This window comes from Amia ocellicauda, chromosome 4, assembly GCF_036373705.1.
Source record: "Amia ocellicauda isolate fAmiCal2 chromosome 4, fAmiCal2.hap1, whole genome shotgun sequence".
Taxonomy (NCBI): Eukaryota; Metazoa; Chordata; class Actinopteri; order Amiiformes; family Amiidae; genus Amia; species Amia ocellicauda.
The window spans coordinates 46,125,075-46,144,176 of NC_089853.1; the positions used below are offsets into that span (position 1 = coordinate 46,125,075).

Consider the following 19,102-nt stretch of genomic DNA (forward strand, 5'->3'; position numbering starts at 1 on the left):
AGTGGTCCCTTCATCCATAATCATGTACTAATTTATTTAAAAGGATTGGCTTCATTAGGTTCCTCTCCTGATTTATGATCGACTCTGCTGTGCTTGGACACTCAAGATTAATGAGAGTACCTGCTCTGAGGTCATTTTTCTCCCAGTTAATGTCACTCCTTGTTTGTGCTTGGTAAACGTGCATTACTCTGCTCCGAATAAGTTATTTGTCAGCCCTCCTAACAGCTCACTCGTACTACCTGTACAGCACAGGACAGATGGCACCACTCAGTACTAAAAAAGACAAATGCACAGATTTCATAATAATAATAATAATAACCATTAATTTTGTTATAATAATATCAACAACAACAATAATAATAACAATACTAGAAACTGCAGTCAAGTGTACAGAAATGTTGGTCTAATAATTATGAAAAAACTTACTACACATTTCCTTCAGGATTGCATACAAATTACACATATAGTAATTTCAGCAGACCACTACTACTACTACTACTACTACTACTACTACTACTACTACTAAAACAATTAGTAGTAGTAGTAGTAGTAGTAGTAGTAAGTAGAAGTAACAGTATTATTAGTATTACTATTAATCAACATGTTGTATATTATCAGTTGCATTAATTTATATTTACGTTCAGCTTTTTATTCTGTTTGTTTAGATGATGTAGCTTCATCTGCCCTGAATCTGGAGGTGAAACAGCGTTCAGCTACAAATCTCCAGATCCAAGAGGGGGGCTGTGTGAAGCTCTGACATCATGGACAGAATGGGGGGGCCGAGGATGAGCGAGCAAGCATCGCTTTTAGTGACTATCTTCCCCTCGATGTCTGTTTCCACACTCCCCGCAGAGGAGCTGGCTGTGGTATCAACATATTGCTGTAGGGATGACATGTTCTTAAGTCGAAGTGCGCATGAATATAAACATCCGGAATGATAATTAATGACAACTGACAAGGCCCCAGCCAGCCAGCCAGCCAGCCAGCCAGCCAGCCAGCCAGCAAGAGAGCGTGCCTCATCTCTGAATTCACAACGTGCTCAAACAGCATGGCATAATTGCCACAGCCACATCAAAACCATTTTACGTTCTTACAAAACAGAGGGCATAAAATACACTCAAAAGATGCTTCAGTGGAATAACACATAAGGGAAACCCATGCACTCGAATACAAGAAAGATGGAGGTCGGGGCTGAACTCGTTCACCACTATAGCACCTTGTGTTATCATTACCATGTCTCTATGGAAGGACCATGATTACTTCTTCATCCTAGCAGGCTTCAAACTACTCCATATTCCAAAAGACTCTCCATATCCGTGTTGTTTTATACAATGCTCTTTCCCAGTTATCACCACCTCAGAGTACTTTCCAATGATTTATGTTCCTATAAGGCGTTTATAACAAGGTAAAAACATTAATTACAAATAGCAATGCCAATAAAATGGAAAGTGAGTTACAAAAAAACTCTCATAAATGTACCACATGTACCAGAGTTGAGCTATTTAGGGTACTGACAAATAGTTGAGATTTTGAGAAAAATGTTGAGCTTCCTCCAGAATACTGCTGTCAAGGCAACACCCTACAACATTCTGTATATTAATTTTTACAGCTTCTTTGGCACAGAGTAGTTTATCTTAGGGGCAAAAGAAAAGGTGGTCAGGTCCCTTGTGAGAGATCACTTGGGAGGTTGTTGTTACGAAGTGGGTGTCAGTCAATATGCCAAAGCAACAGAATGCAGGTCAAGGAAGAGGTGAAGTCTGACGTCAGCCTGGGAAATCACATGAATTGCATCAGCTTGGGTCTTGAGATGTTGTTTTCCAATCAACAGGAGCTGTAAGCAAACAACCAGGGGATACCTTTGGACCAAACTCAGGGACGTGCACTTTTCCTAAACTGCCATCCTTGGAAACTGAAGGCCCTTCCAGAGTGCAAGAAAAGGAATGGTGCATCCATTTAGAAGGCAAGAGGGGATTGATGCACAAGGATTCGTACTTTCTGAAGAAGGTCAAGTCTCCCTAAGCCAATAATTTGTCTATCTTTTCTCACTCCTGTGATTCAGGATGTGCACCGGACAAGACCTGGAAAAAAACACAGGACTCTGGATCCTTCAGGAGCTGCCGCACCCAACCGCACACCACATACGAACCACACACATGACAAAGACACCGCAGAAATTGCCTGGAAGTTCATCAGACAAGATAATATAAATCCCGAATCAAGACAAGGAGAGCCTGTCTCTGTTCATGTACCCTAATCTGATTAATTGAAAAGAAGGACACTAGTGTGTGTGCCCTTTGTAAAACTCACAGTCCAGTAATCCCATCCCTAAATGTCTTCACTTAGGCCGTGGAAGTATTACAAATAGTTGTGCTTGACAAAGAAAAACAAACAGGCCTGTTATTAATGAAAGGTAACAACTTGCAGTCTGTTTGTGGCATTAAAGGCCATTAAGATACAGCTGTACTTATAATGAACATTTATCTTTCTAATCCTTGAGGCGTATCGCTAATTTTGTGGAATCATATCACTAAGCCTGTGTTAAGTGAACACATCCCATTTGCAGCTTACATAAGCCTAATGAAAGTACCAATGCCAAAAAATGTCTTTGCTTTAAATCAAGGTCTGTTCAGTTTCTTCTTATTTAAAAACATCTCCCTTCAGAGGGAAGACGTGGTCTACGTTCGTGTCCCCCTTACTCTGCAAAATGAATCACGAAATGAATTCACCACAGATCTGGGCAGAGGCTGTTGAACACACACAGTGTGGTGGTACCCAATTGTAATGCTGTTACCAAGAAAACAAGACTGAGCAGGCAAAGACTGAGCAGGCAAAGACATTTCAGTGCGTCGTCTGTGTGTGTGCTGCCTAAATAAGGAACACAGGGGGTCCCACCTGTTCTTTACACTTTACAAAGTCAATATCCATCTTCTGTGAAAAGGCATTTTTTCACAGCTTTTCGGAGGTGGTACCAGTCATATCGGTTATGTCTGCATTAGTTATTGAATTCTCATAGACAGGGGGCTTTGGCTTTCTGTTGTATGTAGACCCATGTGGTTCTTTTGTACAGAGTTCTACAGTGGCTGCCAAAGCACCCCTATTTCAAATGTACTAAAGCTCTTAGCGCTGGCTTCTGTCTGTATCAGAAAACACAAAATCCTGTAGCATGACTAACTTCAAGAGGCATTTTGTACTATACCTAATCGTTGATGTTTTGTATGACTATTTCCTATATTTGTAACATTTTCAGTTTGCAAATGGCTTTCCCGTTCCTTAAAACTTTTAAGAGAATCCATCATAGCAATAGATAACTCTAATGTGGCAGTTTTATGAATGGGAAGTCAGTATCTATCTATGCTGCTTATTCCCCTATTTCAGCTACTTCTTGCTCTTATTCCTGATATGTGTTTGATGGAGCTGCATTTAATTGGCTGGACGTGTGTGCTTCTACTGCTCAGGTGTGTCAGGCATGATGGGAATGTAAATGACAGCTCCAACAGGAAACACTGAGGCCAAAGAGCATGGAGCAGCCAGCCGTGCCATTTAACACACCAGAGATCAAACATACAGACAACCGGCTGGGACAACTGAGATTTATTAGCCACTATCGTTAGTAGGAATTCATCAAATACTCCTCCTTAAAGTATTCAGGAATTTAGCTAGTTTTAGATCAGGAGTTCAGTAACTGCTTTTCCTCTGCTTATGTAATGATACCTCTGTTTGCCACCTGGGCTGCCTAGCATTAGAAGTCATACTGTTGGTGACATCATGCCTACCTGTGACAAGACAGCATTGCAGACAAAATACAACCCATAGCCCCTCTAGAATACAAGGGTGAACAAATAACACAGGAATCTGAAATATAAATACTAATGGTATTATTAATGGTATTGGGAATGCTATTTTCTTTTTATATAATATTTATTTTTGAGCAGGGTCCAATCCTATTGATATCCTGCAATAGGATTGGGGACACATTTCTTCTGGGATTTGTGAAAGTGTTCTTCAAGAATTGTTTCTATTTTTCAGTGAGCATAGCCCTGATAAGTATTTTTCTTGTTGGATTTTGTTTAGGAATTCTGGTCCCTAATGGAAACACACATGTTTTTTTTTATTTGCTTAGCCTCTGTAAGGCATCTGCAAGGCATGGGCTCCGTGGCATCTGACTTGGCTTGCTTCACTACTGTCACAGAGCAAGAACTGTAGGTTCATCAGTTCACCCAATGCAATTATACTGTACATCCCCCTCTCATTAAGAAGGACCGATAAACAGCTTCTGCCTCACTATGGGGGTGCACAGATTTTGCCATAGCCATACAGGTCACCATGGAAACGCACAAAATATGCGAGGAACACCATCGTCAGCCTCTCCCTAGCGAACTAATTTCTCACTGCGATGAAAGGCCCCGGTCACTCATTTGTCCGTCTGTACTTAATGGTTTTTAATGGGAAAAATGAGGCCGAGAGAAAAATCGTGTCTGTCAAAAGTGTCATGTCAGATGAATGACTGGAAGTGTTCTTGTCTCCAGTAAAGTGAAACAAACCACCAGAGTGCATGGGACCGGTGACAGTAGGTTGACTTAACATGTGCCATCTCCTTGGGATCCTGTTGTGAGATTCGATCTTGGAAAAGGACCAGGAGCCAGAGAGAACAGAGCGCAGTGACTAACAAATTTGCAGTGGGGGGCCTTTTTTGGAAGCGTTTCAAATTAGATGACTGGCACAACACAAGTTACGTGCAGGATTGGTTCTAGGATTGAAGAGTCCTTGTTAAAGAGCTCACATTGCACCCTTAACAAATGTACTACTGTTGTCTTGTCACCGTCATTTTCTCAGTTTGTGCTGCTATAGGAGAAGAGCACAGGACAGAGACAGGGAAAGGGAAAGATATCGAGAACTGTTTACGCTGCCAGGGAACTGAGATTGAGGTCTGACTGCTCAAACTCTGTGCAGCAATGATATAAGGCAGAATGTTCCATGTAACTTTACAAGAGATGATCCTTCAGTGTGGAATTTACAGGACTTATCTGTTTTCAAATGTTTAGTATTGTATTAGTGTTGTCATAATCAATATTAAACAGTATAAGGAAGAAAAAGAAGAAATGTATTGGTTCCTTCCAAATTATATCTCATGCAAATTAATACAGCTCTGTATGCAAGTTAAATCATCCATTACCAGTACTTTGTAATGAACACAAAGATCTGTACTTCTTTTAAGAAGTAATGGAATTTCCCAAGATGTACCAATGTTAAATAAAGTGCTTCTTAATCAAATAGCTCTCTATATGATTCATTAGTGAAATTAATTTAGCAGAGAATTCCCAGTTCTCCCTCAGTATACCGTGGTGCGATAAACAAATGGGCCCAATGCCATTCTGAATGCAGTGATCTCATTGCGCCAAGAAGGCTTTGGGCAACCACTTTAAAATGCTCGGGGTGTGGGGGTTAGAAACCCATCATGATATCAAGGCAGGAATCGTCAGTATTCTGATAAATAGTTAGATGGATACATAAATAAATTAACAGCATTGACATCAACCACAGCCTATACAGGTGACTACGTTTTAAGCAAAGCTCCCATTGGTTTCTATGGACCCTTCACACGCAGGAGGACGAACAATTTGCAAATGAGACGTGTACAAAGTCACAGTCGCAATGTTGACGGTTAGGGGGTTATTTATACTATATGCATTCACGCATAAGCACCCACAGATCATACGTCAGCCCAAGACCCACTTTCAATCCATCAGACGCAGAACCGAAAGGGTTGGAAAAATCCGCTGCGTGTCAATGAAAAAAGTCACCCAGGGGTCATGGTTCATGGGCCCACTAATCAATTTGGTCTTTAGTGGGTGTCATTTCACCCTGTGGTTATTATTACATGATAAACCGCATCTAGGCTATGCGGGGCCTTGGCGTCCCGGAGAAACGCAATGTGCGTCCTGAGACATCTCCCCGCCTGCATTGCTGGGCAATCCCCTAGCTGTAACTGAACGGACCCTGGAGAGCACCGATCATATTACACTGAAACCTCAACTGCCCGTGTACCAAGGAAAAGCTTACAAAAGAGCTTGCTACACACACACACACACACACACACACACACACACACACACACACACTCACTATTAAATGCACAGAGAAGAACAAATGCCTTGTACAGCGGCACATCATACACGCTTGCCCTGCTCGATGGAGGAGCAGCTCAACGTCTGAGCGCATTGGAATAGTGCAGCCATAGGACGAACCGTGTCTCTATGACTTATGCCCCATAAAAAAGCCTATTGTTGAAATAAATGGGAAAAAGACAAGCATGTGCACAGACTACTCTAGCGAGAAGCAAACACTCCTTCCATTCACTGTACACCCAGTTGGCCACTGTACAAAGGAGACGAAGAAGAAACACACACACACATACAGGCATACATATAATGAGCTATAATAAGCCTGCTCCCCCCACATTCTGCGACTGACACTGGATAACGGTGTATTGTTGATATTGGCCACAATCACACAAACAGGCATACACTATTCAGATCCATCAAACTTACTGAAAAAACAGAAGTGAATAGATAAATAAGTAAGTAAATCAACTGAGTCAGCCAAGGGGGGGGGGGAAGAGACAAAAAGCTCCTCTCCGCCTAACAATGTGCCATGCTGAGCAGCTTACCTGTGCTGTGGCCGTGATCGACGCTGTTCTCGGTCAGGATGTTTGGGTCACTTTGAGATCTGCCTCGCTGCAGCACACAGCTTTCTAATCCATCAGATGTAGCCATGGAGATAGCAGAAGAATAGAGAATCAAATATTGAAACCCCTATGAGAGGAAGCCAAGGTCACCACCAAACAGCGGCAGCGCGGATTTAATGTGGTCTGACAACAGCAGCTTCGAGCATCTATGAAGCCAGAAAAATCCTTGCACTGTGTGTGTGTGTGTGTGTGTGTGTTTGTAAGAGAGAGAGCAGAGGGGTATAGCTGTGTGTGTGTGTGTGTGTGTGTGTGTGTGTGTGTGACTGGAAATGTGTCTATGGATTCCTTAAATTGTGTGTCCCTACAGGAGGAATGTATATTTCTCTGCCTAGGTCTGTGTATATACCCCGAGTGTGAACTGCAGGATCACGCCTAAATTCCGTTTTTGGAGCTCCAGGTGTGTTCCATGATGACGTAGCAGTGGACGGGGGGGGAAAAGAAAGAAGAAAAAACCAAAAGGAGAAAAAAAAGCACCCACCACCACCGACATCCGAAAATAGAGACTGTGATACGAGCAGCGCCTTAATCCCGGGATCGCATCTAATTGTAAAATTGGTCCAATGTGCTGCCGATCACACAGCATCTGTCTGGAGATTCTACCAGCATCCTCTGCGCCGAGCCAGCAGGAGGAGAGGAGAAGAGGAGAGAGGAGAGAGGAGAGGGGGGCGGGGGCGCACAACGGAAGAAAGGAGCCTTGGAAAATGAAGATATTTGGCAGGGGGGAAGGGGGTGTATGTGTTAAAGTGAAACCGAACGGAATGGCGGAGATAATGCGATCGATGGAAGGCTTTACATGGCGCAGAGTGAGCCAGCAGGGAAATTAGTGCGTTAGTTGGGGGTGAAAAAATAAATTGCGGTGCAATAATATGAGAGCACGAGTAATAAGGGTGCAGGCAGGAGTGAATTAATGGGTGCCTGGGTCTGTCTGTAACTGAATGTAGAGGCATGGCAAGGAAACCGGGGCGACACCAAAGTCACCAATGCCATCTAATGCCCATAAGGACCCAGGGCACGCTGTGCAGTACCTGTGGTGCACAGAGGATGTTAGAACCATGTCTCACACATGTAAGTCACTGTGCATTCTGTATGCTGGAGGGATACAGTCCATTATGAATGGTTTGTTAAATATTCATAATGGATGCAATCTACCCCAACCCCCTCTCCACCACCTTTAGAAACACACATAGCACAGTTATCACACGTCCACCCTAAATAATAATACAAACAATATTTTAATCGAGTACACTCACTGAACTTACTGTTCCTATTGCGAGTTTCCTATTTGATGTGCCAGGTGAAGATGAGGTCAGTTTTCCCTCAAGACCTTTCCAGCATCCACACAGGTCTTTGCAAGGCAGTTTGAAAAATCTTTCAAGTTTATCTCCCTTGACATTCAAATCAGTATCTGGTGAATAAAAAATCCCACTTAATTGAATAGCTTCCTATTAACTACCGCACTGTCTATAACAGGTCGGTGAAATTGATTGTCTGGCTAAAGCGCCTTAGAGGCCCAGCTTTGTAATGTGAGCTTTTTATTTCACTTGTTATACATTACGTGCACAGCAGAGAGCTCTGCATTATCCACTATCATATGATATGTGTTTTCTCTCGACATGTTTGAAAACGGACACAAAATCAAGTCTAAAGTGTATTTTTTTTCTGAATGGACTCCCTGCAACAGCGAGGCGTGCTGAAATAGAAAGGAGGAACTGATGAATCAGTGACCCCCCGCCCCCATTGAGAGTGTGTGGGCAGCTGCACAGAATTGAAACAGAGAAAACTGTCTAAAAAAACGATATAACACTGATATGGTTGAACAGTAGCCTACTAAACAGAATACAATAGTAATATGAACTGCAAGCCACTAAATAGCTCAATCCTTTGGAAGGCAAGTTCACATAATAGGCCTAATGTACTAATCTATTTACACTAAAATAATAAAATCGAGTAGTGAAAATGTTTTTGTGTGTTGTATTTTAATGATACATTCAATGGAAATACTAAATAAAAAGGAAATATTGTATGACAGAAGAGGTGTCTCTGCATTGGCTGTATGACTGACTTCCTGCAGATTTGAGTCAAATGTTAAATGTATTTCCAAGGTTTTACCAGATGGATTTGTATGGCGGAAGGTGGGTTGGAGGTCCTAGGGAGACAGAGGACATTCATTCATTCATGAATTCATCAAGAACCACTTCATCCAGTACAGGGTCATGGTGAGATCGAAGGCAGTAGGGGATATTCTTTAAAATATCTATACACCGATCAGCCATAACATTATGACCACTGACAGGTGAAGTGAATAACACTGATAATCTCATTATCATGGCACCTGTCAGTGGGTGGGATATATTAGGCAGCAAGTGAACATTTTGTCCTCAAAGTTGATGTGTTAGAAGCAGGAAAAATGGGCAAGCGTAAGGATCTGAGCGACTTTGACAAGGGCCAAATTGTGATTGCTAGACGACTGGGTCAGAGCATCTCCAAAACTGCAGCTCTTGTGGGGTGTTCCCGGTCTGCAGTGGTCAGTACCTATCAAAAGTGGTCCAAGGAAGGAAAAACGGTGAACCGGTGACAGGGTCATGGGCGGCCAAGGCTCATTGATGCAAGTGGGGAGCGAAGGCTGGCCCGTGTGGTCCGATCCAACAGACGAGCTACTGTAGCTCAAATTGCTGAAAAAGTTAATGCTGGTTCTGATAGAAAGGTGTCAGTGCACAGTGCATCACAGTTTGTTGCGTATGGGGCTGCGTAGCCGCAGACCAGTCAAGGTGCCCATGCTGACCCCTGTCCACTGCCGAAAGCCTCTACAATGGGCATGTGAGCATCAGAACTGGACCATGGAGCAATGGAAGAAAGTGGCCTGGTCTGATGAATTACGAGTTCAAGGTGTTGACTTGGCCTCCAAATTCCCCGGATCTCAATCCAATTGACCATCTGTGGGATGTGCTGGACAAACAAGTCCAATCCATGGAGGCCCCACCTCGCAACTTACAGGACTTAAAGGATCTGTTGCTAACGTCTTGGTGCCAGATACCACAGCACACCTTCAGAGGTCTAGTGGAGTCCATGCCTCGACGGGTCAGGGGGACCTACACAATATTAGGCAGGTGGTCAAAATGTTATGGCTGATCGGTGTATTTATATAACAGGGAGAATGGTGGTTATTATTGCAAATCTCACACTTTTTCATTTACTGTTATAAAGTTATTTTGATAAGGAAAAGGAAAAAATACAGCCACAAAACAAACAACAAAATATAGGATTTCCAGCTACCTGTTTATTATTATTATTATTATTATTATTATTATTATTATTATTATTATTATTGTTGTTGTTGTTATTATTATTAAGCCGTTCGGACAAACAGTTAAAGCTTGAAAAAATGTTTGCTCAGGTGAGAGGTTTGCAGTGTGTTGAACTTGGGCACTGTGAACTTTGCTCTCCTTCCTTACAATTTTCATTATAATGGGTTGTATCAGCGTTTTATAACCTGCTTCAATTGCCTTTTGAAAATGTGAACTTGTGAACTTGCAGAAATGCTGACTGAATTGATCTTTTCAGAGGTATGGCGAGAAGTGACACAACTTTTTGTGTTCAAAACAAAGCGCTTGTTCAGTTCCACTTTCCCTCATCTCAAAGAACCTGCTAAATATCAGTGTGCATAATTGCACTGAGTGAGGTAGTCAGACTATTTGTAGTGATTATGATGATGACTCTATGTCTGTCCCTGATTTGTAACATGACAGTGGTGTGTGTGGGGGGTGCAACATAATGCTGCAGTATCACTGCTTCTGATACTGATTTCTATCATGGACACCAGCATTCCTGCTTTTATAATTCTGCTATTAACCTACAACTTTCACATATTATCACTTAAGCATAACACTACTAAACTTAAAGTGTACTACAGCTGCTTAGACTAATCTACAAACTTGCACTGATATTAATTTACTGTGTACTATCATATGTAATAATACATTTTCAATAATGCAAAAAGTACTGTAACATGCCGACAATTATTATTGTTATTATGAAGGTGGCAAATAATAAAGTTCATACTGTATAATACTGTAAAACTAACAGTATCCGTGGAGCTATTGCTTAGGATTTGGGTGGGAAGTCGAATTTGATCCATTCATTGGCTTCCAGCTCCCATGAAGCACCACCAATCAGAAACGCGTATTTTCTGAACAGACAGGCGCAGTATAGACACATCCTGCAATCCCATTGGCCGATTCTCCCCTTGCGCGAAGCCCGGAAGTTGTCTGTGACTCGGAAGATGGCAGCCTGCAGGTGCGCTGTTATTCTGCTAGTGGTTTTGATTTGGGGCGATTTCTCACTCGCCCCTGCAGAGTCAAAGCGCCCAGAAGCAGACGCACCCCCGCAGCCTGCTAGAGATGCAGCTGATAGTTTTGTTAAGACCGAGGTCCCCGGCGCCCACGATGACGGGGTCCCAGCCCAAGCAGGCGAAGAGCCGGTTTTGGGGGAAGCGGAGACGCTGCAGCCGAGGGAGCCGGAGCCGAGACCACAGGACGAGTTTCAGGAGGAGCTGGTCATTAGACCACTGCTGTCAGGGGATATTTACTCCAGTTTCCAGTTCCGGACACGCTGGGACACAGACCTCCTCCATCAAGGGAAAAAGGGTAATGGAAATCTTATATTACAGATTTGCTAAACGCGGCATTGATGTGCATGTTTTTTAAAAGCATGAAGAAGGCGGCTTAACTAGACTGCATTACTGGCAAGGTTCTGGGGTATAACCTCATCGGATGTCTATTGCAATAAGATGAGGTGCTTCCAGTTCTCGGTGCTGAAATTAGTTTCCCGTCATTTTTAATTATGCCCTCTGGTCCAGGTCTGTGGAAGTCAAATTGTGTGTTGATAATGTCAGTCCATTTTTTCACAGGGTTTTGAATAACTAGATCAGATAGTTTAAACCAGGGGTGTCAGACTCCAGTCACGGGTTACCGCAGTGCTTTTTGGTTTACTTAATGTCAATATTTATCTAAAACTATCATTTTATTTTTTATAGTAGATGCCTTACAATTTGTTGATTGAACCCACGGAACATGTCAGTGTCTGGAGAGAAGTGAAGTAATTGTTAATTGAAGTTAATTGTTTAATTGGACCATTAAGGAGCCAAGAGCTGGGCTGGACCGAAACCCAACAGACACTGTGGCCCTTCAGGACTGGAGTCTGACACCCCTGGTCTAGACTGATAAACGCTGCCTTTGCTAGGTTCTTACTTCATATTATCTCCTACCTTGCTAGTATCTTCACTGCTTGTCTACTCTCTCCCTCTCTCCCAGTGTCCCACTACAGGCTGTTCCCCAAGTCCCTGGGCCAGGTCATCTCCAAGTTCTCAGTGCGAGAACTGCACATCTCCTTCACTCAGGGCTACTGGAGGACCCTGCAGTGGGGGCAGCCCTTCCTGCCCGCTCCCCCTGGCGCTGAGCTCTGGGTTTGGTTCCAGGACAGTGTAACAGAGTGAGTTTCATTAGTACTTCAAAACATTAGCTAATCAGCCATCTTACATTCATGTACTTCCTTGCAAACCAGTTTTTTTTAATTCAACCAGTTATTACGAACCTTGCAACAGGGATCTGTAGTCATAGAAAATTCTTCTTCTTGGTGTGTGACAGTGTGGATGGGGCCTGGAAGGAGCTGACCAATGTCCTGTCCGGGATCTTCTGTGCCTCCCTCAATTTCATCGACTCGACCAACACTGTGCAGCCCAGTGCCTCCTTCAAACCCCTGGGCATTGGGAATGGTGAGTCACCGCTGCCAGGGTCACAAGACAATCATGTTCCCTGGATTGTATACCTGGAGTAACCTGACAACTGTCCTCAATCCTCCACATCCATCTTTCTTAATTCCTCCTAGTTGACTATAGATAATCTGCTTTGTAATGATCTCTGCCGACCAGGTCATAATGTTATTCATTTTAATTTCGAGTAGGACTGTCCACCTGTCCTACTTGAGTGCCCGTTTCAACACCACTGGTCTGAATCATGGTGAATCTGAATAATAGCTGATCTTTACACTGAGTGACTGTCTCGGGGTTGACTGGCGGCGTGTCTCCCTGTGTGCAGTGACCGACCAGCGCTTCCTGCGCTATGCTGTGCTGCCACGGGAGATCGTGTGCACTGAGAACCTCACTCCCTGGAAGAAGCTGCTGCCCTGTGGCTCCAAGGTACAGAGACGCCGCACTGAGACCACTTACATATTCAATTACGACTTAGTAGGGCTTTTTCATCATCTTAAGGCCTTCACAGTACAGAATGTCACTGGGTTTGTATAATTCCCCAAGATCTTCCACATCCCCTGGTTTACCCCAACCTTTCTCAGCTACAGACTGTTGACCCTCGTTTCTGATGGCTGATGGTGTGTCCTGCTACCTCTCTTCCCCCAGGCTGGTCTGGCTGTGCTGCTGAAATCCGAGAAGCTCTTCCACAGCAGCTTCCACTCCCAGGCTGTGCACATCCGCCCCGTGTGTCAGGTGAGAGCGCCCTGCCCCTAGTTTATTCTGCTTTCCATACGAACATTGACAAAAAATACAGATCAACACTTATGCTATAATTAATTGTCATTTGTGAAATATGTTTGCATGCATTTTATTTTTTGTTTAGTTTTTGATGGTTTGTGCCACACTCTGCTTCTCACGGTGTGTGGGTTAATGTCCGTGCCTGGCGTTGCAGGACGGACAGTGTAGTCGCACCTCATGGGAGCTCAGACAGACGCTGAGTGTGGTGTTCGACCTGTATGCCTCGGGCCAGAACAAGAAAGGTGAGGAGGTCGTGGGGAGGGCTGGGCTGGGAGAGTTTCAGGGAGAATGTAGAAACCTTGAAAGTTATGAATCCTTTATCCAGAAAGTTTCTATTATAGTCATCTTCTGATTCTTCAGTTTTCATTTTTTTTTTTTTTTTTTTAAGCTCTACTTCTTTATGTACTGAATAATCCCTATGAAAACGCGAATGACAAATATTTTGACTATCGATAATTCCACAGCTTAATTTTCATTCAATAATAGTTTGTGAGCTGCAATGCAAATGTTTTCCGGTCAGAGTGAAATACAAAATGTATTAGACAAGCTACCTAATTTATACAATCCACTTAACTAAACTTTTTACTTTTCAAAACCACACTCAACTTGACTACCAGTGTATGCTAATCAATTTGAACACACACCTGTGTGCTCGAGTTCCAGTGAATACAAAATAAATTGCCTATAGGCGATAGCAGGCTATGTATGTAGCTATATAATATTAATTTGTCTGTTGCGGTCCTCTTTCCTTTTCTGTCATTGCTAGCGTTGCAGAAGGGTTTTTCGCTTTTAGGTGGGTTGAGATTCTAGTTGTAGATTTGTGGTAGTTTAATTGCACTGCACATATTTTACACTTAATGGTGTTTTAGTTTACTTATTTACTTAAGTATTTTCATGTAGTAGAGGAAGACATTTTTAGCCAAGGTACCTTCTAGTTTAGCCAATCACAGACAAGAAATAACAAATCCCACTCTCCATCACCACTACATAGAGAGTCAATCATCAGTACAGTCTTTAGAATTTTTCTTTTTGTAACTATCGAATTTTAGATTCACTTGTCGATAGTGGCCATCGTTAATGGACAGTCGAATATTTGACTATTTGGTCTCATCTCTAGTACTGACACACCATGTTAAAAAATAAGTCCAAAAATCACAGGGATTTGTAAAATTACAATCAGTAGTGTTTGAGTGGTTGGAGATGGAGGCTACTGGGTCAGACTGTTCCTTCTGTGCATGTGATGGCTGTGTTTGTTCTCTCAGAATGGTCTCTGTTCAAGATGTTCTCCCGCACCCTGACGGAGCCCTGCCCACTGGCTTCCTCCAGTAAAGTGTACGTTGACGTCACTGACAATCCTCAGGTGAGACCCCCCATGCTGAATCATTCACCCAGTATACATTTTGCTAAAGTTGTATTAACAGAATGAAACGGAACTCTATTTTCTTGGGGAAAAAAAAATAGGAATAGGAATAGGAATAATGTTGTGAATATTTGAAACTGGAGCTGAGTGAGATTAAACCCACCCCCCGTGCTGCCCTGCAGGGGGAGCTGTTTGAGCTGAGCCCAGCCACATCCACTCTGAGCCAGGCGGTGGTTCTGGGTGACCGCAGGACCTACTCAGTGTACGATCTTCGCGACCCAGAGTCCTTTGGCATCCTGCGCTCCCTCAACGTCCTGCTGAAATGGAAAGGCCAGGACAATGGTGCGTACAAACGACTGCAGCAATCGAGATTATAACTTATTTCAACAGTTGTATTTGTGTTAGTTTGACTTCAAATTTATGTGACACTGATGAAAAATGAACAACTAACATCATGGTGCATCAACCTGTTACAAATCTGAATTATTAGGGCTTAGACATTATCTTCAAGTAGTTTGAGATTCCCTTAAAAAAAAAAGAAAAGAAAAAGATGGACGTTTGTGCTTCAGTGTGGGTGAACTATCTATTTATTTCTCCTGAATACATGATGAACTGATTGCTATCTTCCCTTCTGCTATAAATACACAAACACAGATACGGGAACTCCGCTGAAATGGGTAATAATCTGCTACAGCAGGAGGGGATGTAGGGAAAGTACGGTTCACCCAATGAGCTTTAGAGTTGTGAAAGCTGGGCCAATGGATGTGCTCTCTCCCAGGGGACATGCTGCGGCCCCTGCTCCACGCCGAGCGCTACGTGGGCGGCTATGGGCTGCAGACGGGCGACATTCACACCCTCATCTACAACCACCACCCCTTCCGTGCGTTCCCCGTGCTGCTGCTGGAGACGGTGCCCTGGTACCTGCGCCTCTACATCCACACGCTCAGCGTCACCAGCAAGGGCCACGAGAACAAGCCCAGTAAGCTACACTCACACTTTTTATTAATTTTATTTACTTTTCATTCTTTTGTTGTTTTTATTTTTCTTGAACAAAAAAAAAAACATGGCCTTTGAAATCACTGACTCTGTCCACTGCAGCGCTGTTGCTTTCCACAGGGTGGAGTCGGTGGTCAGTGTGAGCATTGGTCTCCATGTTTTTTGTTGGTTTGTTTTTTCATTCATATTTGTATTTATTAGGTTAATTTTGTCCAAATTAAAAATTAGAATTAAAAAATAATAATAAAAATGCACCTTCTACCGAGGAGACTATCTGTCCCTAGGGGTTTCTTAAACTGATGGCTTCTTCTCAGGCTACATCAACTACCAGCCCTCCAAGGACCGCTTACGCCCCCACCTGCTGGAGATGTTACTGCAGCTGCCCCCCAATTCCGTTACCAAGGTGACGGTGCAGTTTGAGCGAGCCCTGCTCAAGTGGACCGAATACACGCCTGACCCCAACCATGGGTTCTATGTGGGGTGAGTCTGTGATCCCGCCTCCCTCACCATATCCCAGTCACTGGTGCTGGTGTTTGGTGTGAAAGTGACTCTAAGGAAATCGCTTCCATATTCCAAAGCAACAACCTGCACCAAAAACCACTTCACAGTCACGCTCCTCCGTCTGTCTTGTCGGTTCATAGTGACGGGACCTCTCTCTCTCTCTCTCCCCAGCTCCTCTGTTCTCAGTGCCCTGGTACCCAGTGTGGTTGCCATGGACACCAACAGCACCAATGACCGCCCCCTTTTCAGCAGCTTGTAAGTACTCGGCTAGAAATGGGCAATTTGATTATTCGATTATAGGGATTGAGTTTGCTGGGAGGAGGGGGTTACAAGTGACATTTAACACTGAACAGCTGCAGGAAACTGATTAACACGGTGAAATTAGGAAACACAACTAGTTTTTATTTCTCTGTCCTATGCAAAATGCTAAATATTTTTGGGGGAATAAGTAATTTTCACTTCATTGCTTAATTAGAGTAAGCAGACAGTTGCACAGGAATATCAAAAACGAAATCACTGAGAATTAAATGTAACAGAGACTGGGGGATCAGATGTAAAGATTGCTCAAGCAATTTGTAACCTGGTTAGCCAGTTGGATTTCAGTATCGGTTAAACCCCCTCAAAAACAACAAAACATCCTTGTGAGTCTAGATCACCGCTTATTGGACAGTATCTGTTTCTGCCCTTTCGCAGCTTCCCCTGCCTGGAGGAGTCTGGCTACTTTATGCGGGTGTACACTGAGCCCCTACTGGTCAACCTGCCCACTCCCGACTTCAGCATGCCCTACAATGTCATCTGCCTGACCTGCACCGTGGTGGCTGTGGGCTACGGCTCCCTGTACAACCTGCTGACCCGCACCTTCCAGGTGGAGGAGCCCAGCGGAGGCATGGCCAAGCGCCTCGCCAACACCATCCGCAGGCTGAGGGGGGTCCCACTGCTGTAGGGGCACGGGGGGGCATCTCCTAGCGCCGTGACTCTTACGCTCTCCACACAGTGCAGCTTTGGGAACTCTGATTGAGGGCCCCAGGGGGCTGATTACAGAGGTGTGAGAAGGCGTACCTGAAACGCATAAAATTCAACAGTGGGGCTTTTAACCCTGTGCCTCAATTAACCCACATCTGCTGGTATGTGTTCCAACAGGCCCCTCTGACTCTTCATTGAATCCTCAGTTTGAGCTTAGGTTTAGTTTTTTTAGTTTTTTTTGGTATTTTCTTTTGGGAGGGTGGGAGTCTAACCGTTTACTGTGAATATTCTTAAAGTTACCAGAAATCGACACATTTTCAGCAGCTGAGAGAGGCTTGAAAATACCTCGTTAAGCCAATTAGGAGTGGAGTTTAGGTTTTAGATCAAACCTAGGAGCTGGGAAAGATGGAAATCTGCAGGCCCTATGGCTTTACAGGTCCAAGATTGAAACATGCTGTTCTAATGGAATTAATTAAAACACACTGGAAAAACTGACTAGTTCTGTTGACAGAGGTGAAAGGGGAAGAATGTTTTTTCTTGAACAACGTGACTGAAACATTAGGCTATGGTATTCATTCATCTCAAGTATTACAAAAGTTTTTAAACAGCTGTCTGAAAGGCTCTGTGTTTGCTGGCTATGTCATGAAACATGGCAAAATTCCTTCCTACTGATTTTTTTTTTTTTTTTGTACTTTCCAGTGAAAGCTACAATAGAAATTCCTTTGCGATTCCTTTAATGAGACTCATTTTCAGATGTTAATGGTCTTGCTGTTCTTGGCTGTGTGTGACTGTGAGCCTGGAATGTCTTCTTAACAGAAGGCTGGGCTCTGGGGTTTGAACTGGGGGAAACAAGAGAACACAGAGGCAGCTTTTTGTGTTGCTTCTCTGTGAAAACAGAAATAACCCTTGTAGGAAATTCCTGCTTGTCTGTGAAGCCCTGCTGTATAATCAGTGCTGAACAGTCACAGCACACAGCAGCTGGCAGTGTTTCACTCTGAAAGGACAGCAAATAGAAACAAGACACTAATTTTAACCCTGCTGAAAAAAACACAAAGGCATGTAATTTCATCAAGCTCGTGACAAGTTACCAAGTCCTCCTGCGTTCAGCCATGACAGATCAGGGCAGGCAGGACAGGCATCCCTGTGGTGCAGTGAGAGTGTCATGTATGCACAGCGCAGTGAGTGTGTTACACCCTCTGCAGCAATTCTCTCTCCTGAACTGGCTTGGACCAGACTTTGGCACAGCAGCCAAAAGTGTTCAAACCTGGACGCTAGCCAGTCATCAAAGGCATTGCACATCTGTGGATCAAGAGCTACAAAGACCACGGCCCTGTAAGAGCTTTACACACCTGTGACAACAACCACCTCTCCATTTTGTCAGTATGTTGTTTTTACCTTTTCCTGTGAAATGAGAGCCTCTGTCTACTTTCTCAACTAGACTGGATGAATGAGTGTCATAGGCTGATGCAAAGCAGTGGTCCTCACCCCTGGTCATGGAAAGTGTGGGGGGTTGAGCCTGAGCTCTCTGCCTTAACCAAATCAAATACTTTATTTCTCTGAATGACCACGCTTTCCCATGCTTTAACCAGAAGTGTTACCTATAAGAGCGGCATGGTGGTGACTAAATGGTGTCACTTTTATCCTCCTTAGTTTATTTTTATTGTGACCTTTGTTGTTGTTTTTTTTGTTTTGTTTTTTACTCCAAACTCACATAACATTGAACTGTGGTAGTAATGTGTTTTTACGTCAGTCAGTATATTCTCACTGCATCTTTATTCCTCTGTAGAAGACCTTTCACCCTCCTGTGACATTTTAACACTCGGGAAGACCATATGGTTCTTCCTTTAAAAAATAAAGTTTTATTGCTGTGTGGGTGAAATGTAATGGGAATCCATAATAAAGGGTTTGGGATGACTGGGGTATTTATTATTGACTGGAAACTAGCTTTCTGTTTTCAATAAACTGATTGAGACATCGGGTCACTTGTGTTCTC

At 43.5% G+C, this 19,102-nt stretch overlaps 2 protein-coding genes across 2 annotated transcripts in view; one reads left to right on the top strand and one right to left on the bottom strand.

Annotated features, from left to right (window-relative positions):
- The window catches only part of LOC136748638 (phosphatase and actin regulator 3), a 48,639-nt gene extending 41,324 nt beyond the window's left edge, over positions 1–7,315 (bottom strand). Inside the window, exon 1 of the mRNA XM_066702556.1 lies at positions 6,668–7,315. Coding sequence (XP_066558653.1) covers positions 6,668–6,773 — 106 coding nt within the window. The 5' untranslated portion in view covers positions 6,774–7,315. The remainder of the gene's footprint in view (positions 1–6,667) is intronic.
- Positions 7,316–11,005: 3,690 nt separating this feature from the next.
- pigt (phosphatidylinositol glycan anchor biosynthesis, class T) lies at positions 11,006–19,088 on the top strand. The gene is made up of 12 exons (XM_066702558.1): positions 11,006–11,388; positions 12,055–12,232; positions 12,388–12,515; positions 12,838–12,938; positions 13,158–13,244; positions 13,444–13,531; positions 14,552–14,649; positions 14,832–14,991; positions 15,428–15,628; positions 15,960–16,125; positions 16,318–16,401; positions 16,840–19,088. The coding sequence occupies exons 1-12, from the start codon at positions 11,025–11,027 to the stop codon at positions 17,087–17,089; spliced, it is 1,905 nt and encodes a 634-aa protein (XP_066558655.1). The 5' UTR covers positions 11,006–11,024; the 3' UTR covers positions 17,090–19,088.
- Positions 19,089–19,102: the final 14 nt, after the last annotated feature.